Genomic DNA, 20,455 nt, shown 5'->3' on the forward strand with positions numbered 1-20,455 from the left:
GTACTGGAGGTCTCTATCTGTAGTCAGCAGGTTGTTGTGTTGTACAGTACTGGAGGTCTCTATCTGTAGTCAGCAGGGTGTTGTACAGTACTGGAGGTCTCTATCTGTAGTCAGCAGGTTGTTGTGTTGTACAGTACTGGAGGTCTCTATCTGTAGTCAGCAGGTTGTTGTGTTGTACAGTACTGGACGTCTCTATCTGTAGTCAGCAGGTTGTTGTACAGTTCTGGAGGTCTCTATCTGTAGTCAGCAGGTTGTTGTGTTGTACAGTACTGGAGGTCTCTATCTGTAGTCAGCAGGGTGTTGTACAGTACTGGAGGTCTCTATCTGTAGTCAGCAGGTTGTTGTGTTGTACAGTACTGGAGGTCTCTATCTGTAGTCAGCAGGTTGTTGTGTTGTACAGTACTGGAGGTCTCTATCTGTAGTCAGCAGGTTGTTGTACAGTACTGGAGGTCTCTATCTGTAGTCAGCAGGTTGTTGTGTTGTACAGTACTGGAGGTCTCTATCTGTAGTCAGCAGGTTGTTGTACAGTACTGGAGGTCTCTATCTGTAGTCAGCAGGTTGTTGTGTTGTACAGTACTGGAGGTCTCTATCTGTAGTCAGCAGGTTGTTGTGTTGTACAGTACTGGAGGTCTCTATCTGTAGTCAGCAGGTTGTTGTACAGTACTGGAGGTCTCTATCTGTAGTCAGCAGGTTGTTGTGTTGTACAGTACTGGAGGTCTCTATCTGAAGTCAGCAGGTTGTTGTGTTGTACAGTACTGGAGGTCTCTATCTGTAGTCAGCAGGTTGTTGTGTTGTACAGTACTGGAGGTCTCTATCTGTAGTCAGCAGGTTGTTGTGTTGTACAGTACTGGAGGTCTCTATCTGTAGTCAGCAGGTTGTTGTGTTGTACAGTACTGGAGGTCTCTATCTGTAGTCAGCAGGTTGTTGTGTTGTACAGTACTGGAGGCTATCTGTAGTCAGCAGGTTGTTGTACAGTACTGGAGGTCTCTATCTGTAGTCAGCAGGTTGTTGTGTTGTACAGTACTGGAGGTCTCTATCTGTAGTCAGCAGGTTGTTGTGTTGTACAGTACTGGAGGTCTCCATCTGTAGTCAGCAGGTTGTTGTGTTGTACAGTACTGGAGGTCTCTATCTGTAGTCAGCAGGTTGTTGTGTTGTACAGTACTGGAGGTCTCTATCTGTAGTCAGCAGGTTGTTGTGTTGTACAGTTCGGAGGTCTCTATCTGTAGTCAGCAGGTTGTTGTGTTGTACAGTACTGGAGGTCTCTATCTGTAGTCAGCAGGTTGTTGTGTTGTACAGTACTGGAGGTCTCTATCTGTAGTCAGCAGGTTGTTGTGTTGTACAGTACTGAGGTCTCTATCTGTAGTCAGCAGGTTGTTGTACAGTACTGGAGGTCTCTATCTGTAGTCCATGCAGGTTGTTGTGTTGTACAGTACTGGAGGTCTCTATCTGTAGTCAGCAGGTTGTTGTGTTGTACAGTACTGGAGGTCTCTATCTGTAGTCAGCAGGTTGTTGTGTTGTACAGTACTGGAGGTCTATCTGTAGTCAGCAGGTTGTTGTACAGTACTGGAGGTCTCTATCTGTAGTCAGCAGGTTGTTGTGGTTGTACAGTACTGGAGGTCCTCTATCTGTAGTCAGCAGGTTGTTGTTGTTGACAGTACTGGAGGTCTCCATCTGTAGTCAGCAGGTTGTGTGTTGTACAGTACTGGAGGTCTCTATCTGTAGTCAGCAGGTTGTTGTGTTGTACAGTACTGGAGGTCTCTATCTGTAGTCAGCAGGTTGTTGTGTGTACAGTTCTGGAGGTCTCTATCTGTAGTCAGCAGGTTGTTGTGTTGTACAGTACTGGAGGTCTCTATCTGTAGTCAGCAGGTTGTTGTGTTGTACAGTACTGGAGGTCTCTATCTGTAGTCAGCAGGTTGTTGTGTGTACAGTACTGGAGGTCTCTATCTGTAGTCAGCAGGTTGTTGTACAGTACTGGAGGTCTCTATCTGTAGTCAGCAGGTTGTTGTGTTGTACAGTACTGGAGGTCTCTATCTGTAGTCAGCAGGTTGTTGTGTTGTACAGTACTGGAGGTCTCTATCTGTAGTCAGCAGGTTGTTGTACAGTACTGGAGGTCTCTATCTGAAGTCAGCAGGTTGTTGTGTTGTACATTACTGGAGGTCTCTATCTGTAGTCAGCAGGTTGTTGTGTTGTACAGTACTGGAGGTCTCTATCTGTAGTCAGCAGGTTGTTGTGTTGTACAGTACTGGAGGTCTCTATCTGTAGTCAGCAGGTTGTTGTGTTGTACAGTACTGGAGGTCTCTATCTGTAGTCAGCAGGTTGTTGTGTTGTACAGTACTGGAGGTCTATCTGTAGTCAGCAGGTTGTTGTACAGTACTGGAGGTCTCTATCTGTAGTCAGCAGGTTGTTGTGTTGTACAGTACTGGAGGTCTCTATCTGTAGTCAGCAGGTTGTTGTGTTGTACAGTACTGGAGGTCTCCATCTGTAGTCAGCAGGTTGTTGTGTTGTACAGTACTGGAGGTCTCTATCTGTAGTCAGCAGGTTGTTGTGTTGTACAGTACTGGAGGTCTCTATCTGTAGTCAGCAGGTTGTTGTGTTGTACAGTTCTGGAGGTCTCTATCTGTAGTCAGCAGGTTGTTGTGTTGTACAGTACTGGAGGTCTCTATCTGTAGTCAGCAGGTTGTTGTGTTGTACAGTACTGGAGGTCTCTATCTGTAGTCAGCAGGTTGTTGTGTTGTACAGTACTGGAGGTCTCTATCTGTAGTCAGCAGGTTGTTGTACAGTACTGGAGGTCTCTATCTGTAGTCAGCAGGTTGTTGTGTTGTACAGTACTGGAGGTCTCTATCTGTAGTCAGCAGGTTGTTGTACAGTACTGGAGGTCTCTATCTGTAGTCAGCAGGTTGTTGTACATTACTGGAGGTCTCTATCTGTAGTCAGCAGGTTGTTGTGTTGTACAGTACTGGAGGTCTCTATCTGTAGTCAGCAGGTTGTTGTGTTGTACAGTACTAGAGGTCTCTATCTGTAGTCAGCAGGTTGTTGTGTTGTACAGTACTGGAGGTCTCTATCTGTAGTCAGCAGGTTGTTGTTGTACAGTACTGGAGGTCTCTATCTGTAGTCAGCAGGTTGTTGTGTTGTACAGTACTGGAGGTCTCTATCTGTAGTCAGCAGGTTGTTGTACAGTACTGGAGGTCTCTATCTGTAGTCAGCAGGTTGTTGTGTTGTACAGTACTGGAGGTCTCTATCTGTAGTCAGCAGGGTGTTGTACAGTACTGGAGGTCTCTATCTGTAGTCAGCAGGTTGTTGTGTTGTACAGTACTGGAGGTCTCTATCTGTAGTCAGCAGGTTGTTGTGTTGTACAGTACTGGACGTCTCTATCTGTAGTCAGCAGGTTGTTGTACAGTTCTGGAGGTCTCTATCTGTAGTCAGCAGGTTGTTGTGTTGTACAGTACTGGAGGTCTCTATCTGTAGTCAGCAGGGTGTTGTACAGTACTGGAGGTCTCTATCTGTAGTCAGCAGGTTGTTGTGTTGTACAGTACTGGAGGTCTCTATCTGTAGTCAGCAGGTTGTTGTGTTGTACAGTACTGGAGGTCTCTATCTGTAGTCAGCAGGTTGTTGTACAGTACTGGAGGTCTCTATCTGTAGTCAGCAGGTTGTTGTGTTGTACAGTACTGGAGGTCTCTATCTGTAGTCAGCAGGTTGTTGTACAGTACTGGAGGTCTCTATCTGTAGTCAGCAGGTTGTTGTGTTGTACAGTACTGGAGGTCTCTATCTGTAGTCAGCAGGTTGTTGTGTTGTACAGTACTGGAGGTCTCTATCTGTAGTCAGCAGGTTGTTGTACAGTACTGGAGGTCTCTATCTGTAGTCAGCAGGTTGTTGTGTTGTACAGTACTGGAGGTCTCTATCTGAAGTCAGCAGGTTGTTGTGTTGTACAGTACTGGAGGTCTCTATCTGTAGTCAGCAGGTTGTTGTGTTGTACAGTACTGGAGGTCTCTATCTGTAGTCAGCAGGTTGTTGTGTTGTACAGTACTGGAGGTCTCTATCTGTAGTCAGCAGGTTGTTGTGTTGTACAGTACTGGAGGTCTCTATCTGTAGTCAGCAGGTTGTTGTGTTGTACAGTACTGGAGGCTATCTGTAGTCAGCAGGTTGTTGTACAGTACTGGAGGTCTCTATCTGTAGTCAGCAGGTTGTTGTGTTGTACAGTACTGGAGGTCTCTATCTGTAGTCAGCAGGTTGTTGTGTTGTACAGTACTGGAGGTCTCCATCTGTAGTCAGCAGGTTGTTGTGTTGTACAGTACTGGAGGTCTCTATCTGTAGTCAGCAGGTTGTTGTGTTGTACAGTACTGGAGGTCTCTATCTGTAGTCAGCAGGTTGTTGTGTTGTACAGTTCTGGAGGTCTCTATCTGTAGTCAGCAGGTTGTTGTGTTGTACAGTACTGGAGGTCTCTATCTGTAGTCAGCAGGTTGTTGTGTTGTACAGTACTGGAGGTCTCTATCTGTAGTCAGCAGGTTGTTGTGTTGTACAGTACTGGAGGTCTCTATCTGTAGTCAGCAGGTTGTTGTACAGTACTGGAGGTCTCTATCTGTAGTCAGCAGGTTGTTGTGTTGTACAGTACTGGAGGTCTCTATCTGTAGTCAGCAGGTTGTTGTGTTGTACAGTACTGGAGGTCTCTATCTGTAGTCAGCAGGTTGTTGTGTTGTACAGTACTGGAGGTCTATCTGTAGTCAGCAGGTTGTTGTACAGTACTGGAGGTCTCTATCTGTAGTCAGCAGGTTGTTGTGTTGTACAGTACTGGAGGTCTCTATCTGTAGTCAGCAGGTTGTTGTGTTGTACAGTACTGGAGGTCTCCATCTGTAGTCAGCAGGTTGTTGTGTTGTACAGTACTGGAGGTCTCTATCTGTAGTCAGCAGGTTGTTGTGTTGTACAGTACTGGAGGTCTCTATCTGTAGTCAGCAGGTTGTTGTGTTGTACAGTTCTGGAGGTCTCTATCTGTAGTCAGCAGGTTGTTGTGTTGTACAGTACTGGAGGTCTCTATCTGTAGTCAGCAGGTTGTTGTGTTGTACAGTACTGGAGGTCTCTATCTGTAGTCAGCAGGTTGTTGTGTTGTACAGTACTGGAGGTCTCTATCTGTAGTCAGCAGGTTGTTGTACAGTACTGGAGGTCTCTATCTGTAGTCAGCAGGTGTTGTGTTGTACAGTACTGGAGGTCTCTATCTGTAGTCAGCAGGTTGTTGTACAGTACTGGAGGTCTCTATCTGTAGTCAGCAGGTTGTTGTACATTACTGGAGGTCTCTATCTCTAGTCAGCAGGTTGTTGTGTTGTACAGTACTGGAGGTCTCTATCTGTAGTCAGCAGGTTGTTGTGTTGTACAGTACTAGAGGTCTCTATCTGTAGTCAGCAGGTTGTTGTGTTGTACAGTACTGGAGGTCTCTATCTGTAGTCAGCAGGTTGTTGTGTTGTACAGTACTGGAGGTCTCTATCTGTAGTCAGCAGGTTGTTGTGTTGTACAGTACTGGAGGTCTCTATCTGTAGTCAGCAGGTTGTGTTGTACAGTACTGGAGGTCTCTATCTGTAGTCAGCAGTTGTTGTGTTGTACAGTACTGGAGGTCTCTATCTGTAGTCAGCAGGTGTTGTTGTACAGTACTGGAGGTCTCTATCTGTAGTCAGCAGGTTGTTGTGTTGTACAGTACTGGACGTCTCTATCTGTAGTCAGCAGGTTGTTGTACAGTACTGGAGGTCTCTATCTGTAGTCAGCAGGTTGTTGTGTTGTACAGTACTGGAGGTCTCTATCTGTAGTCAGCAGGGTGTTGTACAGTACTGGAGGTCTCTATCTGTAGTCAGCAGGTTGTTGTGTTGTACAGTACTGGAGGTCTCTATCTGTAGTCAGCAGGTTGTTGTACAGTACTGGAGGTCTCTATCTGTAGTCAGCAGGTTGTTGTGTTGTACAGTACTGGAGGTCTCTATCTGAAGTCAGCAGGTTGTTGTGTTGTACAGTACTGGAGGTCTCTATCTGTAGTCAGCAGGTTGTTGTACAGTACTGGAGGTCTCTATCTGTAGTCAGCAGGTTGTTGTGTTGTACAGTACTGGAGGTCTCTATCTGAAGTCAGCAGGTTGTTGTGTTGTACAGTACTGGAGGTCTCTATCTGTAGTCAGCAGGTTGTTGTGTTGTACAGTACTGGAGGTCTCTATCTGTAGTCAGCAGGTTGTTGTGTTGTACAGTACTGGAGGTCTCTATCTGTAGTCAGCAGGTTGTTGTGTTGTACAGTACTGGAGGTCTCTATCTGTAGTCAGCAGGTTGTTGTGTTGTACAGTACTGGAGGTCTATCTGTAGTCAGCAGGTTGTTGTACAGTACTGGAGGTCTCTATCTGTAGTCAGCAGGTTGTTGTGTTGTACAGTACTGGAGGTCTCTATCTGTAGTCAGCAGGTTGTTGTGTTGTACAGTACTGGAGGTCTCCATCTGTAGTCAGCAGGTTGTTGTGTTGTACAGTACTGGAGGTCTCTATCTGTAGTCAGCAGGTTGTTGTGTTGTACAGTACTGGAGGTCTCTATCTGTAGTCAGCAGGTTGTTGTGTTGTACAGTTCTGGAGGTCTCTATCGTAGTCAGCAGGTTGTTGTGTTGTACAGTACTGGAGGTCTCTATCTGTAGTCAGCAGGTTGTTGTGTTGTACAGTACTGGAGGTCTCTATCTGTAGTCAGCAGGTTGTTGTGTTGTACAGTACTGGAGGTCTCTATCTGTAGTCAGCAGGTTGTTGTACAGTACTGGAGGTCTCTATCTGTAGTCAGCAGGTTGTTGTGTTGTACAGTACTGGAGGTCTCTATCTGTAGTCAGCAGGTTGTTGTGTTGTACAGTACTGGAGGTCTCTATCTGTAGTCAGCAGGTTGTTGTGTTGTACTGGAGGTCTCTATCTGTAGTCAGCAGGGTGTTGTACAGTACTGGAGGTCTCTATCTGTAGTCAGCAGGTTGTTGTACAGTACTGGAGGTCTCTATCTGTAGTCAGCAGGGTGTTGTGTTGTACAGTACTGGGGGTCTCTATCTGTAGTCAGCAGGTTGTTGTGTTGTACAGTACTGGAGGTCTCTATCTGTAGTCAGCAGGTTGTTGTACAGTACTGGAGGTCTCTATCTGTAGTCAGCAGGTTGTTGTACAGTACTGGAGGTCTCTATCTGTAGTCAGCAGGTTGTTGTGTTGTACAGTACTGGAGGTCTCTATTTGTAGTCAGCAGGTTGTTGTACAGTACTGGAGGTCTCTATCTGTAGTCAGCAGGTTGTTGTACAGTACTGGAGGTCTCTATCTGTAGTCAGCAGGTTGTTGTGTTGTACAGTACTGGAGGTCTCTATCTGTAGTCAGCAGGTTGTTGTGTTGTACAGTACTGGAGGTCTCTATCTGTAGTCAGCAGGTTGTTGTATTGTACAGTACTGGAGGTCTCTATCTGTAGTCAGCAGGTTGTTGTACAGTACTGGAGGTCTCTATCTGTAGTCAGCAGGTTGTTGTACAGTACTGGAGGTCTCTATCTGTAGTCAGCAGGTTGTTGTGTTGTACAGTACTGGAGGTCTCTATCTGTAGTCAGCAGGTTGTTGTACAGTACTGGAGGTCTCTATCTGTAGTCAGCAGGTTGTTGTGTTGTACAGTACTGGAGGTCTCTATCTGTAGTCAGCAGGTTGTTGTACAGTACTGGAGGTCTCTATCTGTAGTCAGCAGGTTGTTGTGTTGTACAGTACTGGAGGTCTATCTGTAGTCAGCAGGGTGTTGTACAGTACTGGAGGTCTCTGTCTGTAGTCAGCAGGTTGTTGTGTTGTACAGTACTGGAGGTCTCTATCTGTAGTCAGCAGGTTGTTGTACAGTACTGGAGGTCTCTATCTGTAGTCAGCAGGTTGTTGTGTTGTACAGTACTGGAGGTCTCTATCTGTAGTCAGCAGGTTGTTGTGTTGTACAGTACTGGAGGTCTCTATCTGTAGTCAGCAGGGTGTTGTGTTGTACAGTACTGGAGGTCTCTATCTGTAGTCAGCAGGTTGTTGTGTTGTACAGTACTGTGTGACAGGACTGAACTGGGAGGCTACTGTATGACTGTTCCCATTGTATGCTGAGAAGTTTGCAAGGGACTGTTCCACTACAGTTTAGCAGAATGTGTGTATGTGTGTATGTTCTCTTTACTGTACATATACAGTGCATTCAGAAAGTATTCAGACCCCTTCACTTTTGACACATATTTTTACATTACAGCCTTATTCTAAAATGGATTATAGATATTTTTTCCCTCATCAATCTACATACAATACCCCATAATGACAAAGTGAAAACAGGTTTTTAGAAATTTGTGCAAATGTATTAAAAATGTAAAACTGAAATACTTTATTTGCATAAGTATTCAGACCATTTGCTATGAGATTCAAAATTGAGCTCTGGTTCATCCTTTTCCATTGATCATCCTTGATGTTTCTACAACTTGATTAGAGTCCACATTTGGTCAAATGTATTGATTGGACATAATTTGGAAAGGTAGACACCTGTCTATATAAGGTTCCACAGTTGACAGTGCATGTCAGAGCATAAACCAAGCCATGAGGTTGAAGGAATTGTCCATAGAGCTCCGAGACAGGATTGTGTCGAGGCACAGATCTGGGAAGGGTACCAAAAAATGTCTGCAGCATTGAAGGTCCTCAAGAACACAGTGGCCATCATTCTTAAATGAACTAAGTTTGGAACCAGCAAGACTCTTCCTAGAACTGGCCGCCCAGCCAAACTGAGCAATCAGGAGAGAAGGGCCTTGGTCAGGGAGGTGACCAAGAACCCGATGGTCACTCTATGGGAGAACCTTCCAGAAAGGGAAAGGGGGACACCTAGTCAGTTGTACAACTGAATGTATTCAATTGAAATGTATCTTCCGCATTTAACCCAACCCCTCTGAATCAGAGAGATGTGGGGGGCTGCCATAATTGACATCCACGGCCCGGGGAACCATCTCTGCAGCACTCCACCAATCAGGCCTTTATGGTAGAGTGGCCAGACGGAAGCCACTCCTCAGTAAAAGGCAGATGACAGCCCTGCTTGGAAAAAACTATCTGTTCTGATGAAACCAAGATTGAACTATTTGGCCTGAATGCCAAGTGTCACGTCTGGAGGAAACCTGGCACCATCCCTACAGTGAAGCATGGTGGTGGCAGCATCATGCTGTGGGGATGTTTTTCAACAGCAGGGACTTAGAGACGAGGGAAAGATGAACGGAGCAAAGTACAGAGAGATCCTTGATGAAAACCTGCTCAGGACCTCAGCCTGGGGTGAAGGGTCATCTTCCAAAAGGACATTGACTCTGAGCACACAGCCTAGACAACGCAGGAGTGGCTTCGGGACAAGTCTCTGAATGTCCTTGAGTGGCCCAGCCAGAACCCGGACTTGAACCCGATCGAACATCTCTGGAGAAACATGAAAAGAGCTGGTCAGCGACGCTCCCCATCCAACCTGACAGTGTTTGAGAGGATCTGCAGAGAAGAATGAGAGAAACCTCCCAAATACAGGTGTGCCAAGCTTGTAGTGTCATACCCAAAAGAAGACTCGTGGCCATAATCGCTGCCAAAGGTACTTCAACAAAGTACTGAGTAAAGGGTATGAATACTTATGTAAATATGATTTAAGTTTTGTATTTTTAATACATTTGCAAAAATATCTAAAAAGCTGTTTTTGCTTTGTCATTATGGGGTATTGTGTGTAGATTGATGAGGGAAAAAACGATTGAATCAATTTTAGAATAAGGCTGTAGCGTAACAAAATGTGGAAAGGGTCAAGGGGTCTGAATACTTTCTGAATGCACTATAGTATAAATTCTGTGTGTGTGTGTTGTCCAATGATTTTGTGTGTTCTCTTGCAGTTGGAGATTCACCTTTTACCTTCTTGCTTTCATTGCTGGCCTGGCTGCCCTCATTGACGTGAGTACTGCTGTTTCACCTTTGACCTTTAAAACTCTCGCCTGTCTCCAAGCTAATCTCCCTGCACCAACATTGGTCAATCGTGTCATCTGACTTCGGTCATAACTCATCGTTTAAACTGACCTCTGTCATAACTCATCGTTTAAACTTTAGATCCTAGTTAAACCATTGATAGGAGAAACAGAGCTTGTTCACTGACAGCATTAACGTGTTACAGGATACTAAGATAGAATAGAAGCCTTGTCAACAACAGTGCTGGTTATATCAGGGACAACTGAGGATCCAATACAAATGTTATACAATTTAATGTTTTTATAACATGATTAATAAAAGAACTTACGAATGACACTGGAAGAGAATTATAAAGCCACATTAATATATAGAGGGAAAGAGGGTGTGAAAATGATTTATCACTTCTTCTGTTTCAATACTGTATTTCTCTGTGACTGAAGTTAGAACTCTCCGATTTTATGTATGACTCTCTCTCCCTCTCTCAGAAACCCTGGCTGTATGACTTTAAGGAGATGTGGCAGGGCTTCCCTATTCTGGTATGTCCCTCTGGTTATTGATGAGTGGTAACTAATACATTGTAACATAGGAAAGTCATTGGAAGGCATAAATCATAATCAATCCTATCATGTTATGTCCAGTGTTTGACTGTGTTCAGAAAGCATATTATGGAAGTATCAATGTATGTTATTGATATTATCTTGCTCTTTCTCTCCTCTCTCTCTCCCCTATAATCTCCCCATCCCATCTCTCTCCCTATCCCTTCATCTCTCATCAATTTCTCTCCATCCCTCCATCCCTCATCTATTTCTCTCCATCCCTCATCTATTTCTCTCTCCATCCCTCAATCTCTCATCTCTCCCCCAGACTCTCCTGCCGTCTCAGTATTGGTACTATATGATAGAGCTGGGTTTCTACGTCTCTCTAGTCTTCAGTGTGGCGTCAGACGTCAAACGGAAAGTAAGTGTGCAACATGCCTGCTCTACGAAACACACTATGCTTGTAACAATCAAGTATACAGTATACAAATGAAGCACTAAAAATGGTGGTACAGAATCCCTTTACTTACAGTCCTATTCACTTTAAGAGTCAATCAATTACAGCACGCAGATCACCTGAAGATTCTTCCATACATGGGGGAGTGCAGTTTACAAGATCAGGGATAGTGGTTAACCAAGCCTGCACACTCTGTTAGCTACAAGTGATTCATTGAAAGCAGTAAGCATGTCTTTCCGATCCCTCTCCTGCTGTCGCCATGGTGTTGCCCCTGTGCTGACGACCAGGGGTTACTGTCATGACACTGATGTCAGTGTGTATAGGGCCAGGGGGCAACTTCAGGAGGTGGACATTAGACTGATATGACGTGTTTGTGTGTGTGGAGCCGGAGGTTAAAGGGGAGTTTGTCAGTGGACTCTACTCCACTAGGGTCAGGTCAGTACAGACAGTGTGTACCTGCTAAAGTCACCTGATGGCCCTCTGGCATGATTTACTATAGTGTGTGTGTGTGTGTGTGTGTGTGTGTGTATGTGTGTGTGTGTGTGTGTGTGTGTGTGTGTGTGTGTGTGTGTGTGTGTGTGTGTGTGTGTGAAGGATCAGAATGTTATCAAGGTAACAAAACACAAACTCTAACCTTCTCTCTCCCTCCCTGCATGTCTCTCTTTCCCTCCTTCTCTCCCTCCCTTCCTCTCTGTAGGACTTTAAGGAGCAGATGGTTCACCATATGGCCACCATCTTCCTCATCAGTTTCTCCTGGTGTGTCAACTACATCAGAGCGGGCACGCTCATCATGCTGCTGCACGACTCCTCCGACTATTTACTGGAGGTACAACCAATTACAGGAGAGCTGGGTCTCCAACATAACATGATAATAATATCACTGCCATGATACGATAATAAACACAATAATACTATGGTGATTTAGTAGTTGCTGTTATCCAAAACAACTTACAGTTAGCACATGTAGTTTGTACATGAGGCCCACAGGGGAATCACCCACAAGGAAATCCCATTTTATTTGATAAACCAGGAAGTGGACAAAGTACTACTGATATTGGAGAAGTGGAGAGATGGAGAGATTTAGTACTGTCACCTGGTGGAAGAAATATGACATTACAATTATTTTCTAACAACAACAACAACCTTTCTCTCTCTCTGACAGTCCGCTAAGATTTTCATCTATGCTGGATGGAGAAACACCAGTAACTACGTCTTCTTCCTCTTCGCTGCCGTCTTCATCTTCACTAGACTCTATATCTTCCCCTTCTAGTGAGATGACACCTGAACACTCCCACCACACACCAATGTTCTGTCTCTCACACCCATTCTGATTGTTTTATTTATGGAACCTTTATTTAACTAGGCAAGTCCGTTAACAACACATTCTGATTAGCATCACAAATGTCTGTTAATTGTCTATTGGTTGTAACTGATGTTATTCGCTCTTCTTGCCCCCCCTCCTCTCTCTCAGCATCATTTATTCTACGTACATTTATCCAATGACTATGTACTCTCCGTTCTTTGGATACTACTTCCTGAATTTCCTTATGATGGTGCTGCAGTGTCTCCATATCTTCTGGGCCATCCTCATTCTGCGTATGGCCGTCCGCTTCCTGAGCAGCGATGTATGTACACAACACTGCACACACACCCTGACAACACTACACACACACACACACCCTGACAACACTACACACACACACACCCTGACAACACTACACACACACACACACCCTGACAACACTACACACACACACACCCTGACAACACTACACACACACACACCCTGACAACACTACACACACACACACATTCTGACAACACTACACACACCCTGACAACACTACACACACACACACACACCCTGACAACACTACACACACACACACCCTGACAACACTGCACACACACACACACTGTGACAACACTGCACACACACACACACACACACTGTGACAACACTGCACACACACACACACACACACTGTGACAACACTACACACACACACACACACAGTGACAACACTACACACACACACCGTGACAACACTACACACACACACACACACCCACACACACACACCGTGACAACACTACACACACACACCGTGACAACACTACACACACACACACCGTGACAACACTACACACACACCGTGACAACACTCCACACTACACACACACACCGTGACAACACCACACACACACACACACCGTGACAACACTGCACACACACACACACACACACACCGTGACAACACTGCACACACACACACCGTGACAACACTACACACACACACACACACACACACCGTGACAACACTACACACACACACCGTGACAACACTATACACACACACCGTGACAACACTACACACACACACACACCGTGACAACACTACACACACACACACCGTGACAACACTACACACACACACACACACCGTGACAACACTACACACACACACACACACCGTGACAACACTACACACACACACACACACAGTGACAACACTACATACACACACACCGTGACAACACTGCACACACACACACACACACACACACACCGTGACAACACTACACACACACACACACCGTGACAACACTACACACACACACACACCGTGACAACACTACACACACACACACCGTGACAACACTACACACACACACACACACACACACACACCGTGACAACACTGCACACACACACACACACACTGTGACAACACTGCACACACACACACACACACACCGTGACAACACTACACACACACACACACTGTGACAACACTACACACACACACACACACACAGTGACAACACCACACACACACCGTGACAACACTACACACACACACACACACCCACACACACACACCGTGACAACACTACACACACACACCGTGACAACACTACACACACACACACCGTGACTACACACACACACACACCGTGACAACACTACACACACACACACACACCGTGACAACACTCCACACTACACACACACACCGTGACAACACTACACACACACACCGTGACTACACACACACACACACACACACACACACCGTGACAACACTGCACACACACACACACACACCGTGACAACACTGCACACACACACACCGTGACGACACTACACACACACACACACACATCGTGACAATACTACACACACATCGTGACAATACTACACACACACACACCGTGACAACACTACACACACACACCGTGACAACACCACACACACACACACACACCGTGACAACACTATACACACACACCGTGACAACACTACACACACACACACCGTGACAACACTACACACACACACACACACCGTGACAACACTACACACACACACACACACAGTGACAACACTACACACACACACACCGTGACAACACTGCACACACACACACACACACACACACACCGTGACAACACTACACACACACACACCGTAACACTACACACACACACACCGTGACAACACTGCACACACACACACACACCGTGACAACACTGCACACACACACACACACACACACACACCGTGACAACACTACACACACACACACACTGTGACAACACTACACACACACACACACAGTGACAACACCACACACACACCGTGACAACACTACACACACACCGTGACAACACTACACACACACCCACACACACCGTGACAACACTACACACACACACCGTGACAACACTACACACACACACACCGTGACTACACACACACACACACCGTGACAACACTACACACACACACACACACCGTGACAACACTCCACACTACACACACACACCGTGACAACACTACACACACACACCGTGACTACACACACACACCGTGACTACACACACACACACACACACACACACACACACACACACACCGTGACAACACTGCACACACACACACACACACCGTGACAACACTGCACACACACACACCGTGACGACACTACACACACACACACACACACACACACACACACATCGTGACAATACTACACACACATCGTGACAATACTACACACACACACACCGTGACAACACTACACACACACACCGTGACAACACCACACACACACACACACACACCGTGACAACACTACACACACCGTGACAACACTACACACACACACACCGTGACAACACTACACACACACACACACACCGTGACAACACTACACACACACACTCACACACACCGTGACAACACTACACACACACACACACCGTGACAACACACACACACCGTGACAACACTACACACACACACACACACACACCGTGACAACACTACACACACACACACACCGTGACAACATTACACACACACCGTGACAACACTACACACACACACACCATGACAACACTACACACACACACACCGTGACAACACTACACACACACACACACATCGTGACAATACTACACACACATCGTGACAATACTACACACACACACACACCGTGACAACACTACACACACACACCGTGACAACACCACACACACACACACCGTGACAACACTACACACACACACACCGTGACAACACTACACACACCGTGACAACACTACACACACACACACACACCCACACACACCGTGACAACACTACACACACACACACTCACACACACCGTGACAACACTACACACACACACACACACCGTGACAACACTACACACACACACACACCGTGACAACACTACCACACACACACACACCGTGACAACACTACACACACACACACACCGTGACAACACTACACACACACACACCGTGACAACACTACACACACACACACACCGTGACAACACTACACACACCGTGACAACACTACACACACACACACACACACCGTGACAACACCACACACACACACACACACTGTGACAACACTACACACACACACACATCGTGACAACACTACACACACACACACACACCGTGACAACACTACACACACACACACACACACCGTGACAACACTACACACACACCGTGACAACACTACACACACACACCGTGACAACACTACACACACACACCCTGACAATACTCAACACACATCCTGACAACTACATACACAGCCATTACAGCACTACACACACATCCTGACAACACTACATACACAGCCATTACAGCACTACACACACATCCTGACAACACTACATACACAGCCATTACAGCACTGCACACACATCCTGACAACACTACATACACAGCCATTACAACACTACACACACAACCTGGCAACACTGAACACACATCCTGACAACACTACATACACAGCCATTACAGCACTACACACACTTCCTGACAACACACAACACAGTCTATCTTTATTGTTTTTCTTGTATGTGAGAGAGAAATGAATGTTGGAAACAGATGTAGAGACATAGAGAGACTGGGAGAGGAGGGGTGGGTGGAGGAGAGAGACTGGGAGAGGAGGGGTGGGTGGAGGAGAGAGACTGGGAGAGGAGGGGTGGGTGGAGGAGAGAGAGAGAGAGAGACTGGGAGAGGAGGGGTGGGTGGAGGAGAGAGAGAGAGAGAGAGACTGGGAGAGGAGGGGTGGGTGGTGGAGAGAGAGAGACTTGGAGAGGAGGGGTGGGTGGTGGAGAGAGTGAGACTGGGAGGGGTGGGTGGAGGAGAGAGAGAGAGACTGGGAGAGGAGGGGTGGGTGGTGGAGAGAGAGAGACTGGGAGAGGAGGGGTGGGTGGTGGAGAGAGAGAGACTGGGAGAGGAGGGGTGGGTGGAGGAGAGAGAGAGACTGGGAGAGGAGGGGTGGGTGGAGGAGAGAGAGAGACTGGGAGAGGAGGGGTGGGTGGTGGAGAGAGAGAGAGACTGGGAGAGGAGGGGTGGGTGGAGGAGAGAGAAAGTTTATTCAGAAATCACACGTTGATGTAACGGTCGTCGTACGTAGTGGACCAAGGCGCAGCGCGTTGAGTGCTCATAGTGACTTTTATTGAACACGTAACAAACAAAACAAGAAAACGATCGAGCGAACAGTATTGCAGGCTAAACACACAGCTATACAACCACATCTTCCCACAAAGGGACAGGTGAAACAGGGCTACCTAAGTATGACTCTCAATCAGCAACAACGATGTACAGCTGTTCCTGATTGAGAGCCATACCAGGCCAACACAAAGAAATACACAACATAGAAAACCATAGAAATACAAAACAAGAACATTACCCAAAAACCCCGGAACACATAAATCAAACACCCCTCTTACATAAATACACATCCCATTAAACCCCGAACCACATATAACAAATACCCCCTGCCACGTCCTGACCAAACTACAATAACCAATAACCCCTTATACTGGTCAGGTTGTGACAGTTGATATGTGTTGGAAAGCCCAGCTGATAAAGAACAGCAGTCTGGTTTGGGTTGTTTGCGGAAAGGAAAATTAATGTCTCTGGACGGATGACATGTTTCTAAACACACCTCTCTTTCTTTCCCTCCTTTCGCTTCAGGAAAAGGTGGAGGACGAGAGGAGCGATAAAGAAGAGACAGACGAGTCAGGGGAGGAAGAGGAGGGGGTGGAGAAGAAAGGCGCGGTGCAGAATGGTCACACCGCTCACAACAACCACCGCAAGACGGAGTAATGAAAACGTGTGCCAGGAAGTAAGAGTGTGAAGAATTCACATCCCTCACTCAGCAGAGTGGGAGAGATGGAGGGAAGAGGAAAGGGAGAGAGTGGTAGGGAAAATGGATGAAGGAGAAGGAAAGGCATTCCTAAAGCCTGAGAACTACAGGTAGACCTGTACCTGTGGTTAGATACACTGTACTACATTATAAACACTCAGTCACACACACAATGTTAGATGTACTACATTAATTGGCATGGACCTGTTATTATAGTCCATTAATAACACACACACACACACACGGGTAAATCTCACGAAACTGTAAAAATAAAAAAATACATTTTGTCATTTTTCACAAAATGTCCTCTTGAATAACTGAGATTAGGATCTATACGTATCTATTTCATTATTATTATTATTAGGTTTTTATCAGATATTATGCATTCTACCAACATTTTCACAAAATTCTCATTAATTTTCGAAGTCCCAAAAAGTTATAAATCAATATTTATAATATTTTTTAACATTGCTCCCCTAATGAAAATGCCCGAGTTAAACATAACACTGAAAATACAAATATTTTTAAATGACAATTATTATAAAATTAAAATAAGACTTTTTCCCAATTTGAGCTCTTTAGCTGTTTTCTAAGGACTATAGATGATGCATCATGGGTAAAGTTTTATAGTTTTATAGGAACTTGAAAAAAATGGTAATGAGACATATCCACAGACACTGCTGGTATGTAATAAATATTATAGTTTAATGTAAACTTCAACTAGTATACCATTTTTATAATTTATGGACAAACTACAGCAACATATTTTGTTTTATTTAAATAAGTTAGGTTTTTCTAAAGATGTATTTTTATAAAATTACCATGAATTTAATCAGTACGCATTTCAGTAATGAAAATGTATTTTTTATTTTCTTTTACAAGACACTTTCCCCTAAAACTAGACATCTTTGTCCTCAGAATGTCTAAAACTAGACATCTTAGTCCTCAGAATGTCTAAAACTAGACATCTTAGTCCTCAGAATGATAGTTGATTTTTGCAGATGCATCATAGTTTTGTAACTCAATTTGTTCCAGACATTTTAAAACTGGTTTCATGAGAATCCCCCCCCCCCCCCCCCACACACACACAAGTTAAGGAATAGCACTGGGACCGTCAGTGTGATTTCAGTCCCTCTAAAAGAGTGTTCAAAAGGATGTGAAAGGAAGAGAGGACAGAATGATGAGAATGAAGGGAAGAAGAGAAGGGGAGAAAGTGTGATGCTGCTTCTACTATGGCTCTTCTTACTGTACTCATGTGCCTTACAGCCAGACTATGGTGCTTTTACCTTATTCTTTTATTTTTCACTTACCTTGTTGTTGCTTTAAGCATGTTTTGTCCATGTGCCTTTATGTCCAATACTCCAGTTGCCATGAAAGACAGACTTTAGAAAAGAGGCACAACAAGATTTAACCTGACACACAAATACACAATCATGTGAATGTGTCCTTGTGTGAATGTTGATTTGGGGCTGACTTACAGATTCGCCGACCCTGGTTTTTATGATTCTATGCAATTATGTTTTTTTCTGCTTAGCTCCTGTAGTGCATCTGAATGGGCGTTGTTTGACGTTGTTTGGGACACCTCTAAGCTTGTAGAAGCCATGCAGTAAGATAGTGAGGGAGTCTGGTTGTCTCCCTCACTGGTAGCATGGGTTTAAATACTGCACTGTATGGACCTTGATTTGAGGGCCTGTTTATAAACTGCTTTATTGAATGGTTAGTAAACAATGTAATAATGTGAATAACTGGTTCATAAACTGTAATAATGTTTAACTGGTTAATAAACGATGTAATCATGTTTCTAAGCAGTTTATAAGCAGTCCTTCAAACGAAGTGTTAAATAGTTTTTGGGTATATTGAGATTCTGCTGATTCTGAATGATGCTCTCCTTCCTGTGCTGATGTCATGTTTATGTGCCAGTGGTAACGTTCTGTCTGTAGACACTCTCCTTTGACATTGGAGAGGAAAATACTTTTTATCACACAGTTTTATCATGTTTTCACTCTGTACGTCGTGAATAATTCAGCATATCTTCTGAGTGTCATTGACATCTTACCAAGGTCACACAGGCAGAACTTTATTTTCAGTATATTTCAATAGTTTTTGCAAAAACAAAAATTGCCATTGTACATGTAAATGCAAAAAACAACAACAGTCCAGCCAATCAGAATCCCAAATAGAATGTCAATAATTCCTATTTTTTAAAAGCAATATTTGAACTGTTTTCCAGTCTAGACCAGTTAAGACCAGTATGGACCAGTTAAGACCAGTATGGACCAGTTGTGGTTTCATTCCAGTGTGGTATGACGCATGTCATCGACTAGATGCATTCAACTCCTCTAACGTTAATGAAGCTCCCAACTCTGAGCGCCCACCAACAATCCAATTCACCAAGAATGTTCGACAACAGGAGCGAACTGTTCTATTCTATTGAAAACACTTGATTGTGTACTCTTTCTTCCAACAATGACCTTGTAAGGACGAAAGTTTTCTGCAAATGTTTGCAGAGTTGAACGCCAGTCTGGTTTGGTTCAGTCCAATCTGGTTCTGGGCACAATGATCCAGTAGAATCCTGACCCACACTGATGATATCATGCATCATGATGGATATTCATCGGGGGCCTGGGTTGGTTGGTCAGAACAGGACATTTCTTCTCAGGAGACTGGAAAGGGCCATTGTAATTTAGGATTTATTTAGGGCAGATTTTTTAGGCCATACTGCCCTGGATTAGATTATCCCGTGTGTGTGTGTGGTATGTGTTTTTCTGTTATTCTAGAGTGATTTGAGGTATGATTCCTATGAGAAACAGGTTTACAGTCATGTTTCATGTTTGACATCATTG

General features: G+C 44.9%; 1 protein-coding gene across 2 annotated transcripts in view; it reads left to right on the forward strand.

Annotated features, from left to right (window-relative positions):
• LOC115176555 (ceramide synthase 2) overlaps nucleotides 1-17,648 on the forward strand; it is a 45,117-nt gene extending 27,469 nt beyond the window's left edge. For both annotated transcript variants that reach the window (XM_029736613.1, XM_029736614.1), the window contains exons 5-11: nucleotides 9,856-9,913; nucleotides 10,411-10,461; nucleotides 10,790-10,882; nucleotides 11,616-11,744; nucleotides 12,081-12,187; nucleotides 12,390-12,543; nucleotides 17,441-17,648. In XM_029736613.1, coding sequence (XP_029592473.1) covers nucleotides 9,856-9,913; nucleotides 10,411-10,461; nucleotides 10,790-10,882; nucleotides 11,616-11,744; nucleotides 12,081-12,187; nucleotides 12,390-12,543; nucleotides 17,441-17,572 — 724 coding nt within the window. In that variant the 3' untranslated portion in view covers nucleotides 17,573-17,648. The remainder of the gene's footprint in view (nucleotides 1-9,855; nucleotides 9,914-10,410; nucleotides 10,462-10,789; nucleotides 10,883-11,615; nucleotides 11,745-12,080; nucleotides 12,188-12,389; nucleotides 12,544-17,440) is intronic.
• Nucleotides 17,649-20,455: the final 2,807 nt, after the last annotated feature.

Source organism: Salmo trutta, chromosome 37 (genome assembly GCF_901001165.1).
Source record: "Salmo trutta chromosome 37, fSalTru1.1, whole genome shotgun sequence".
Classification (NCBI taxonomy): domain Eukaryota; kingdom Metazoa; phylum Chordata; class Actinopteri; order Salmoniformes; family Salmonidae; genus Salmo; species Salmo trutta.